This window comes from Lissotriton helveticus, chromosome 12 (genome assembly GCF_964261635.1).
Source record: "Lissotriton helveticus chromosome 12, aLisHel1.1, whole genome shotgun sequence".
Taxonomy (NCBI): domain Eukaryota; kingdom Metazoa; phylum Chordata; class Amphibia; order Caudata; family Salamandridae; genus Lissotriton; species Lissotriton helveticus.
The window spans coordinates 635,238,480-635,250,583 of record NC_136073.1 but is presented as its reverse complement, the minus strand read 5'-3'; the positions used below and the strand labels follow the sequence as shown (position 1 = coordinate 635,250,583).

At 51.1% G+C, this 12,104-nt stretch overlaps 1 protein-coding gene across 7 annotated transcripts in view; it reads left to right on the top strand.

Annotated features, from left to right (window-relative positions):
• The window catches only part of LOC144799973 (butyrophilin subfamily 2 member A1-like), a 683,081-nt gene that overhangs the window by 94,935 nt on the left and 576,042 nt on the right, over window positions 1-12,104 (top strand). For 5 of the 7 annotated variants that reach the window (XM_078671626.1, XM_078671625.1, XM_078671624.1 and 2 more), the window contains one exon: window positions 1,045-1,171. The exons of 1 other annotated variant lie outside the window; for it this stretch is intronic. In XM_078671626.1, coding sequence (XP_078527752.1) covers window positions 1,045-1,171 — 127 coding nt within the window. Of the gene's footprint in view, window positions 1-1,044; window positions 1,215-12,104 lie in introns of those variants that run through there. One more of the 7 variants, XM_078671628.1, reaches the window with a different exon arrangement.

Here is a 12,104-nt window from a genome sequence, read left to right as displayed (position 1 = left end):
TACGCTGCTTCCCCACCACTCTCCATTCTACTAATTTTTTGTTTTCAATTTTATACCCACTTCCTCCCCAGCCACTCTTTTGGTCCGTTGCTCTCCCTGCGCTGTGTTGCTCGGCACCCTCTACCCAGTTTCTGCCTGTCCCTTTTGGCATGTTTTTCAGGGGTCCTAGTAGCTACTCCTTTCTTTGTAATGTACTTTAGCAGCTGCACACATATTTTGTTATGTAGCACTCCATGATGGATGTTGGCCATCTTGCAACAGTAAATGAGTATAAAAAATAAAATAAAAAGGCAACAGATGTGTCATGAGGCGGATATGTGCGTGCATGGTGGCTCATGCCTGCATAAACATCATCACTATGCAGCCAGACGCCAGCCTTTTAACTTTTTTTGTGCCCCTGCTGTTTAGCATCATCAACAAGCATTGGTAAAGCCAACATATTGGCTAACACATTTCAAAGGTGAGACCAGTTGGCTTTGCCAATGCTTGCTGGGTCTGGTGGATTAGTGGACTAAAATCCTATGGGGGGTTACTCAGCCTTTCATCCATCTGAGGTCGATAAAATGTGTACCATTGAGTTGGGTAACAATAAACATCTGTTATTCGGTGCAAAGATACCCCGTCAGGGGTGAACGCGGGCTTTACAAATACACATGGTATGATATGTTATGTTTATGTTATGTTATGTTGTTCATGACTTGGTTGGTGGAAAAGTGAGTTGACAGTGAGCTAAAGGGCATGAGAGGAAAGATGTCCAATTTCTCTGTTTTATAATACTTACAAGAACCTCTTTACTTTTAAATAGAAAAGGCAAATTATTTGATTTTCAGACCCGTGGCCTTTGAAACATTGAAAATAATCTTCTGCTCTTCCATTATAAAAGTACAGTATTTTCCTGTCCTGCAAACAGCGTGGGCAACTGTAGCCATCGTAGGTGCTTTAATTAAATGTATTTGTCTTAGATTGCTACCTTCTAAAATGTTATCATTTTGTACAATAATCTACCAAATTATTTTGCTGATAGTGTACAATTTGCTTTTACAGACACCCGTCACTTTCCAAGATGTTGCTGCCTGTTTTTCTCAAGAGGAGTGGAAGCTTTTACAAGAGTGGCAGAAGGACCTTTACAGGAATGTGATGAAGGAAATCCACAAGGCCTTAATTTCACTGGGTAAAATTAATCTTCCTGTTTTTAAGAAAATCTAACATTTGAGGTATAGTTACTATTTTCATATTTTTGGGGCAGTTTTTCTTGTAAGTCAAGAAAACATTTTCACCTTTATGTAATCTCTTCATGAGGATTTTAACTCGTAGTAGACTGTCAGATCAGACATCAAATGCCCCAAATTTATTTTCCAAACCATCCTTAACATATAAAAAATGAACAATTACACTTTTCCTACTGTGAATGTAAAGTCTTAATGGGTAGCCATGACATTGACTGTAAAAAATGCCCTTAAAATGCACTCAAGCACAAAACACACTGCCTCCTTTCCTAAAATTGGAAGAATATGAGACATCACAATAAGTTACCCTCATCCTACAAATAAACTCCACTCTTTCTCCTCAAGATACAGGAAGAGAGCAGCACTCAGTGTTGTTTTTTTTTTTTTTTTAGAATAGCGTTTTTTATTATATAGCAAACACAATCATCATCAATAGTAGTGTTACACCTCATCATCCGAGTCATGATCCAGTACAGGGGGGGTACCTATATTCCCTCTGTAGGCATTACATTTGCCCCACACTCTTCTCCATTTCTTTGGGCAACCTCTGTGAATGTATGTAGCTTTCTCAGCCGCCATGACCATGTCCATATCCCTACGCCACTCGACCAAGTTTGAGGCTTGTGCTGCCCCCATTTCTGTGCTAGATTCCTCTTAGCAGTCATCATGCCCATCATTGCCCACTGACGATCGGCGTGGTTAAAATCTGTGGTCTCCCATATGTTCAATAGGCAACACCTAGGATCAAGCGGGACTTGTTTCTCGCTGACCTCTGTAATAGTATCCATCACTGTCTTCCAGTATATTGTAATCAGCGGGCACTCCCACAGAGTATGATAAAAATGTACCTAGTTTGCCACATTGGCGCAGACAGTGTGGGTCAGTGATTCTTCTTTGCAATGTCGCCGATGTGTAATAGGTCCTATGTAGTATTTTTAGCTGTACCAACCGCGGTCTAGAGGAGACTGCTACCTCTCTAGGTGATGCAGTCGCATCCTGCCAGTCAGTGTCGTCCATATCCCCAATCTGTCCCGGAGTCGTACAAGGGGGTCCGTTTGATCATTAATAATTTTCCTGTAGGTAAGAGAAGTTACTTTCTTGTCTAAGTAGTCAGTTAACAGTCGGTCCTCTAAAGGGGATGATTTAGGGATTATCTCTGCTGCCTGAAGGGCTGCGTCTATCGCATGTTTAATCTGCATATATCGAAACTGTTCACCAGGAGCCATTTCATAGTGTTCCCGCAGGTGGGCAAAGCTGATGACTTTTTCATCTTTCCAGAGATCTCCCAGCCGGGAGATCCCTCTGAAGTCCCATTTTTGAAACCCCTTGCTCTTTCCCAGGGTGCCCAGTCTGCCTGTGTCCCACAGTGAGTGTTGCGTTAGCCTGTCCGCCCATCCCAGGTGCTGTATTACTGCATGCCAAACATGAATCGTGTGTGCCGTCGGTCCCATGAGGCCAGGCGCTTTCCGTTTGTTATAGAGTGCCCTATTAACTCCCCCCGCCCCCAGAGCCACTCTGTCCAGGCGGTATGCAGGGTCAGTGTCGGGTGTGTGAATCTACTGATTGATAAATGTTACTTGTGAGGCCCAGTACTATGCCCGGACGTCAGGTTGAGCAATCCCCCCATCGTACCAGATTCTAATACATTTACGCTCAGCCTCTCTTGCCAGTTTGCTATCCCAAAGGAGAGTACTAACCTCTGAGTTTATTGCTAAGTACGAATCGGGAACTCGGCAGGGCGTGTTGTGCAGGGCATATAAGAATCTGGGTAAGGCCATCATTTAAAAAAGTTCTCCTCTGCCCAGTAGGGTGAGCGACAACGCTCTCCAGTGCTTAATATCTCGTTTCAGCCTTTGCAACTGTGCTTGCAGATTAAGTGCTAGAAATTCATCTGGGTCGGACGTTACATAGATCCCGAGGTATTTTAAGCTATCAGTTACTATCTGGACCATACATCCCCTAGGCACTCTTGTAGGTAAACTCTGTCAAAAATTGGGGCACTTCTTTTGCCCCAAATTAGTGGCGACAGCTTTTTTTCAAAAAGGTGCATTTGCATCTATTTTTTTAAACTCATAATGTTTTTATCGTCGTTCTTTAATGCTAATTTATCAGAGACTTCTTTTGTTTATCCATTTAACATCCTCCCGTAAAGTGTTGCATTTTTCATCGTTTCTCATGCTGTGGTCGGCCTTTCGAGCCTTTCATCCCAAGCACGCACTGAAGCAATGGTCCTTCCAAAACAGTTTATTAAAACCCAATGCATTTCGAACCTCAACGGGTTCTTCATCTGGGGTAACTGCTCAAAGCGTCATCTGTCTACATCCTCCTTCACGTAGCTGACTACGTGAAGGAGGATGTAGACAGATGACGTAGACGAGATGAGTTTAAAAAAATAGATGCAAATGCACCTTTTTGAAAAAAAGCTGTCGCCACTAATTTGGGGCAAAAGAAGTGCCCCAATTTTTGACAGAGTTTGTTTTTTTACGTGCAGTTTGGGCTTGGCACGTTAATAGTGAGCACGCTACCTTGAAGAACTTGTTTGAAGATATATGGACAAAAAGTTGGAAGAAGGGAGTGCAACCCGTTCATCATTTAATTACTCTTGTAGGTAACCCACATAGAAAATATAGCACGGACTTGTCCCAATTAATTGTGTACCCCGACACCGACCGGAACACCTCTCAGATGATAAGTAATGCATGAAGGGACCTCATGGGCGAGGCTATGTATATAAGGACGTCATTGGCGTAGAGGGAGATGCGATTTTCCTATCCCTCTCTCCATTTTAGACCCCGGATTACTGGGTCCCACTTAATCCAGGCAGCAAACGGCTCCAGGACCAGTGCGAACAGAAGTGGCAACAGTGGGCAACCTTGCAGCGTCCCTCGTCCCAGAGCAATCTCCTGTGATATGTGTCCATTGGCAAATACATGCGCGATAGGGTCAGCATACAGTAGGCGTACCCAGGAACAGAATTTCGGTCCAAACCCCAAGTGTTGGAGGACCGCAAACAAAAACACCCATTTCACCGAGTCAAAGGCCATTTTTGCGTCAAGTGATAGGACTGCTGCGTCCTGCTGCGTCCTCCTGTATTGTATGTTTCCGTCCCAGGACGCTATGTAGATGCCTGAGATTCAAAGCAGTATTCCTGCCAGGCATGAATCCCGATTGGTACGGGTGGACCAATTTGGTGAGATGAGGTGTCAATCTGAGCACCAACATTTTGGCCAGAATCTTCGCCCCTGCGTTAATCAATGAGATCGGTCGGTACGATGTGCACTCCACAGTGGGTTTGCCAGGTTTATGGCCACTATGATTGCCAACCGTTGATCCCTAGGGAGCTCGCCTTGGGCCCGGCTTGCCTCATAAATTTTTTTTTGTTTACATTTATTTTATTGGTTTCAGTGGAAATCACAGGCATTACAATGCAATATGAAAGTCCATAGAGAGAAGAAAGTGCGATCCGGGCAATCGTGTCCATCCTGTTAGCAATATAGTATTCAGAGTGTATGGGCCCTTGTATGTCATTGAGGAATGAAAAGCCCTGGCATAGCCTGTTGAACAAAAACAGCCATAAAAGGAAGAACCAAACTAACCCCAGCCTCCCCCCTCCCCAACCAGTGTGCCGGACTCTCGGAGTATAGATCTTGGTATACGCAGCCCTCTCAGCGTGTTCCTTCTGCAGACCCAGGAGGGTCAGTTTTGACCTCTGTCAAGCGTAGCAAGCGGAGTTATCTAGGGCATGTGATTTCGTTGAATTCTTTAGAGAGAAGGGTAAGCAGTGGTAGCCAGACTTTGTGGAATGTTGCTGTTGATTGTGTGAGTGTGGCTTGGATACGTTCCATTCCCAGTGTGAACCATATCTTGTGCAGCCACCCTGTGTGGGTAGGTCTAGTGGTCGTCCCCCCATAGTGATAAGATGTGTTGGGATGCAGCCTGCATGGCAATACCTATCTGGCGCCCTCTTATTGATTTCAAGGGAAAGGTGATCACATTTGGAAGACCAAGAAGGGTGTAAGCCGAAAATCTTGGGATCTCTGTGTCAAATGTGCTGTCCATGTCATCTAGTACTGTCGTCCAATATTCCCTAACTTCCCTGCAATCCCAGAGTAGGTGAGTCGGGTTGCCTCTGTTAAGCCTCACTGGAGCGAGATACCAATATGTGGCCAGTTTCATCGCTGTCTCCCTGCCTGCCGCATTGCGCGCTGTATGATTGGCCCTGTGATAGATAGACTCGGGGGGGGGGGGGGTGAGCATCTTATATATTTCTGTGATAAGACCCTTATCTGTTTCTTTCGTGACCAGCCACTTTTCAAAGTCGGTCATGCATCGGCCAACTAATGGAGCATTGAATGTGTGAGCCAGTGCCGGAGCTGAAAGTATTGGAACAGCTGTGGTGAGGTGATGTCATACCCCCGGGACAGTTCTGCAAGAGGGAGAAGCCTTGTAAATCGAAGAGGTGCCCAGCCGATCTACAGCTGGATCTGCGCCATTGTGGGAAATCGTGAGGGTCAGCGCCAGGCGGGAACTCAGGGTTATCCCAGAGAGGAGTGAGCGGGGAAGGGAAGGTTGTAAGGCCCCGTGTAACAGCGACCGTGTCCCATACCCTCAGAATGGTGCGGGTAATGGGTGAGTTCTGGATGTAGCGTGGCCTATGAGTGCGGCGGAGGAACGGTATCTTCCATAGTAACGTCTGGGCCATGGCCCTATCTTGGAAGAGCCACCTCTTCTCTGATTCCGGTCTGTGCCATTCAACTTAGTAGCACAGTTGTGGCTGCTTGAAAGTATTGTTGGTGATTGGGGATCCCTAGGCCTCCCTCATCCATCCCTCGATACGCTAGTTGTTTATGTAGGCGCGGCCTCCCCCCCCCCCCCCAATATAAATTGCTGGAGGGCGGTCTGTAGGTTCGAGATAGTCCCGGCCGGCGGGATCACTAGGACAGTGAAAAATGTATAAAATCTTGGGAAGGGCTGACATTTTTACCGCTGCGATCCGCCCTAACAAGGAGAGTGGTTGTTTGGACCAGCGCGCCAAGTCCTTACAGATCTGGGACGTGAGGTTGGTGTAATTGAGGGCAACTGTTTTCTCTGTGGACGGGGTGAGGGCGATACCCAGGTTCGGGAGCTGTGGCTGTGTCAGTAATTCCCCGCCATACGCGGGTGCGCCAGAAGTTAAGCGAGCGTTTTTGCCCTGCAGTAGAATCAATGATTTCCCCTTGTTCATCCGGAAGCCGGACAACTCTCCAAATGATTCCAATTCTGCTAGAAACGCGGGTACTGAGCTCTCCGGTTGATCGAGAGCAGCCAGGATGTCATCGGCATATAAACCTATAGCATGTGATTCCCCACCGAACGTAATGCCTCGTATGTTCCTGTTGTCACAAACCTTTTGTGCCAGCGGTTCGACATATAGCGCGAACAGGAGAGGCGAGAGGGGGCACCCCTGCCTTGTACCTCGCTGGATCTCAAAGGGGCTAGAGCGCAGGCCACCCAGGCAAACCGGCGCCTGGGGGCGGTGATAGCAACTCGCAATCCATGCCTGAAAGCGCTCACCCACTCCGAAATGCGCCAGGACTCTCTGCAGGAAACTACAATCGACACGGTCAAATGCTTTTTCAGCATCGATCGCTAGTAGGACCGAATCGGACTGCTGGAAGTGGGCCTTGTCAATCAGGTGGAGAACTCGTTTAGTATTGTCGCTGCACTGCCGGCCCGGGACAAAGCCCGATTGATCTGGCTCAATAATCCCGGGTAAGCACGACCCAAGTCGCGCAGCTAAAACGCTATGTGAACAGCTTCAAATCCACGTTAAGCAAGGAAATGGGTCGAAATGCCGAGCATTGTGTAGCGTCCTTGCCCGGTTTTGGCAAAACCACAATCTCTGCTTCCAGCATGTCCGATGGGATGGAGCCCGGGCCTTGGAAAGAATTAAAAAGCCTAGTGAGGACAGGGGCGAGCCGCGGGCAGAAGGTCTTATAAAAACCAGCGGAGTAGCCGTCCGGGCCCGGTGACTTTAGAGGTCGGAGTCGGGAGATGGCTGCTATCACTTCATCAAGGCGGATGGGAGCGTCAAGGAAGTCCACGTTCGCTGAGGATAGTGCCGTGTTGGCGGCGCCTTCCAAATAGGCGTCGGCGTCTGCTCCCGGGCTAGTCTCGGCGTGGTATAATGAAGCGTAATAATCGCGGAATGCCTCAGCGATCTGCGCCTCCTCCTTGATTTCATCACCGTTCCCGTCACGCAAGGTCTGAATTTTCGAGCGTTGGACCTTCGCTTTCAGTGCGCTGGCCAGGAGTCGACCGGTCTAGTTCCCCCCTACGTAATAAGTATGGCGGAGGCGAAGGGCGGCATATTCGGCTCTATCCATATCTTGTCCTGCCAACTGAGCCCTGGCCACTTTTAGTTGCTTCCAGACCCTGGGAGCCCCAGTGCAACTATGAACCCTCTCCAGCTCTACGACCTGGGCAGTTAGGGCCTCGCGTTGTACTTTCCGGTCCTTGGACTCCGCCGCCGCTATTGCAATGAGTTCCCCGCGCACCACCGACTTCAGGGCCCCCCTTAATGCTGACACTGGCGTCTCGGGATTGTCGTTGATAGCTAAATAGTCGTTGATACACTTGTGGAGCTGCTGGGCTACATCTGCGCGCTGCAGGAGGGGTTCTCTTAGTTTCCACCCGCCCGGGGTTCTTCTAACCTTGGGGACTGCGAGTGTAAGTTCCACCGTGTCATGATCTGAAATAGCTGCCAGAGTGATGCATACGTCTACCACCCGGGACTCTAGTTCCGAAGACCCGATAAAGTGATCTAGCCGAGCATAGGTGTGGTGTACATGTGAGTAGAAGGTATATTGTGATGCCCCGGGGTGTTTAGCCCTCCATAGGTTCACTAGCCCCCTATGCTGTAGCCAGTCCTTGCCTGCCCCAGCACTACCGTATCTGTGCCCTGACCTGTCTTTGTTAGTGTCCATAACTAAATTGAGGTCTCCCCCTAAAAGTAGAAGGGGATCTGAAGAGCGCAGCGCCTCTGAAAGCGCGTTCCGTAGAAATGGCTCTTGTCCTGTGTTTGGTACGTATTGAGACCCCACTGTCATCTGCTGGCCCCCTATCAGTATGCTATAAGCTAACAATCTGCCCCTGATCCCCCCCACCTTGTCTTTGATCTGCCCTCGAAAGTGTTTAGACACTAAAATCGCAACCCCTGCTTTTTTCTCCGGTGTGGAGGAGAAGAATTGGTGTGGGAATATGCGGGACCTCATCCTATGCCAAACTTTCGTGAGTAGGTGAGTTTCCTGAAGCAGACAAATCTCAGCCCCTGAATTTTCCAGGTAAGAAAGCACCGCCCTCCGCTTAACGGGGTTGTTCAGTCCTTTCACATTTAGTGTCAAAATCTTTAAGGTAGCGTCGGTCATCCCGCAATCAATGGGCCAAAAGTGCTAAGTGAGGCTGGTGACAGTTCGTCTCGTCGCTCGTGTAAGCACTGACCTTCGCAGCACACTGGTTCCCACCCCCGTCCCACCCCCAACCCCCAAACTCCCCCCCACCAGGCCCCAACACCCATCGCCCACCTCACCCTCCCTCCGCCCCTAACCCCAACCAGGAATTCCCCAATGCGAGTCATAGTCCCAGGCCTATCAATACACAGTTCAGGCCTGTAGTAACTGTACTTGGAAGGGTGTGTGGCAGTGGCGACCTCGGTGGCCCCGTCCCTCCTCCCCCAGACCCGCATGTGCTCAGTGCAAAGAGAAGAATAACCCCTTATCTGCACTGCATCGGTTCCCCGTCGCTGTGTCCTTCTTGGATAGCCGATGCCTGTTCCTTAGCCATTGTCGCTGGGTCCGGTTTAAGATTGGCCTTGGGTGAACGTCTGTTTCCAACTCGTTGCCATCCGTCTTGTGAGGTCCGCGGCGATTTCCCCTGTGAGGATTGCAAAGCTGTCTCCCCCATCTGTAAGTCCTCGTCTAAATCGATGCCCAGTAGAGTGCACATGTCCCGTAGAGATCTGAGCTGATGCAGGGCTCCTTCCCATTTAAAGATGAGCCGGAAGGGATGACCCCATGAATAAGGAATCCCTTTGTCACGCAAGAACGTTGTGGCCACCCTAAAGGCCCTCCTCTTTTGCAGGGTGATGGCAGAGAGGTCCTGGTACACTGCCACAGGGTTGCCCTGATAATGGAGTGGCTGTTTCTGGTGTGCCGCTCTCAGAATTCGTTCTTTCAAGGGAAAGTCAGGAAGGAAGGCCAGAATATCCGGGGGGGGGGGGAGCCGGTGCTCGGCGCACCAGGCCCACTGTATGCGCCCTGTCGATGCGAATCTCAAAGTCATCGGTTTCCCCCAAGATCTCCCGGAACAGACCCTGCAGGTAGTGAGCCACACTGTTCCCTTCTGCTTTGGATGGAATGCCTCGGACCCCTATGTTGTTCCACCGAGAGCGGTTTTCGAGGTCCTCTGCATGCGCCTGAAGGTCGACTTGTTGCTCCCGTAGGCGGATGACTTCTTGCTGCAATTGTTCTACCTCCTCACCCCTAGTCTGTTCCGTTTCTTCAATCGCCGCCACTCGGTCCCCAAGTCATCTGCATCACGTCGCAATTCACGGTGCTCATCAGCCATGTCCTGTTTTAACGTCTGAAAGTCCTCTCGCAAGGAGTTAAATAGAGTTTCAAAGAACGATTTAGTTATGGGGGCCCCTCCGTCCTCTTGTTTTGTAACTTCTTGCGCCGCAGCTGGGGAAAGTGAGCCCTTCTCTACCTTAGGGGTACCTTTCACTAGCATGTCCGCAATGCTGCGTCCACCCCGGTGGCCATGGTGCGCCTGTTGCGTGAGTCCAGGGGAGCTTCAGAAGCTCGATTGTCTGAGAGGAGCCCGCCTCGGGGAATGCGCAGCTATTAGGCGTCTATGCAGCCCGGGCAGAGGTCCAGGACTCCAATTATGGCCTGCGCCGGCTCTGTCATTCGCCCCTGTATCGTTGCGGTCTGGATAGCGGGGGAGATCAACGCCGCTAGAGTCAGCTCCAAACTCCAGGCACAGCGCACGCCACTGTCCTTGTAGATGCCGGGGGTGTCGGCGGCCCCTGCGGCCTGCCGGCGCGCAGGGTGAGGCAGCCCAGGCAGGGACCCGGGGCTCTGTAAGTGATGTTGCTGTGGTGAAGGGCTGTCCCCGGCCGCCGCCCCCTGTTGTAGGTATCTCACTGGGTCCCGTCCAACCCCGCCACTACTCAGTCCCTCTGGGTTCTCGAGTGCCGCCTGGACCGCGCTCCTCACAAGCCTCAACAGCGCCAGCCGCGGTGCTGTTCTCCTCAAGGGGGGTCGGTCACTGTCCGCTCATGGCCCTGTAATACCCCTCTACACCCGGCTCTCCAGTATCTCTCGCTGCCCAGCCGCTAACTCACAGGTTGCCTGGGGACAAAGGTCTTCGCTCTCCTCCTCCGCCCTTGTGCCCCGACAGCAGGCCCGGTCACCGCGCAGCTCTCGTTCAGGCCGCCAAGCCGCGGTCTAGATTTTGGCGGCAGCTCGGGGCTCTCGTCTCGGGTCTCGACGCCTCCCGCCACTCGCCTCTCCCAATGTTGCGCCACTCCTCGCCTGGCCGCTGGTGCTTCGAGAGCCGGTGTTAGGCGTCACAGCTGGGACCGCAGTAGGTTCCTCGGCACACCTCAACCTGCACCACAGTGCTTTCGAATGCTCGCCTCTTCCTTTGTCGTCGCGGCGCCTCACCTTCACTCTGTGGCTGCAGGTGCTGGTGCTGGGACCGTCTCCAGGCCCGGGAGGACTCAGTGCACTCCTGGATGATAGGCCCAGGAGCCGGGACCTCGATTTCGGCGGTATCCGCGAGGGATCCCGCTGCCGCTGCTGTTCGTTTGCGGCTTCCGCCGCGTCCCTGGCCGGTCACCCTCGCTTCGCCCCACTTCGGTGCACCAGGTGTGCGCCCACCACCACCTGGTGGCAGAAGACGGGTGCCCGCTGTTGAGTGTGCCAAGGCTCAGCTGCAGTGATGGCCCGGGCCGATCACCACTCGCGCCTCCACCTAAATTTGCCGCCATATCGCAGCCGCCGGCCGCGGATCTCCGCTCCGGTCGTGCAGCAGTTTTCTCGTCCCAGGCAACTTTCAGGGCGATCACTCGTGTATGGGGATGATCGTGGCTCAAAACTTCGCCAGGCTGGGGTATTATAGCGGTGTTAGGGCAGGCAAGGGGGACTCGGGGTTGGATCCTCCGGGTTGTGCTCCCGCTCAGGTCGCCATCTTGACCACACCCCGCCTCATACATTTTTAACATATAGGGGGCCACCTTATCCGCTGTACGTTTATATAATTCTATTGGGATGCCATTGGGGCCACTGGCTTTACCCGACTGTATCTTGTAGCTGGCCACCTTGAGCTCATCCACTGTAATATACACCTCAAGCCCTTCGGCCTTCACTGGCGTGAGCACCGGCATTCGTATGTCTCTAAGGAATTGAAGCGCTTCCTGGACTGTGGTTGTGTTTGTGGCTGTGTACACCCGTTCATACTGTGCTGCCAGCGCAGTCACTATCTCCTGTGGGTCTGACGTTATTTCACCGTTCTCCGTCCGGAGCTGCGCTATCCATCTATTCGCTCGCTCCCTCCTATTTAACCAGGCAAGAAGTCTGCTGGCTTTGTCCCCTGATTCGTAGACCCTATGCTGAACTGTCGTATGCCGGTTTTTGCATCTGCCCAAAGGTATTCCCTATATTCCTGTTGTTTCACACGCAACCCATGTGCGTTGGTGTCTGAGGGATTCCTAGCATGTTGAGACTCTAAATGATGCACCTCCTGTTCTAAGGCTTCTATCTCCTTTTTCTTATCTTTTTTATGGCCTTCAATGAGGGAGATGGCCTGCCCACGTACGATTGGTACGCCACCCATAAA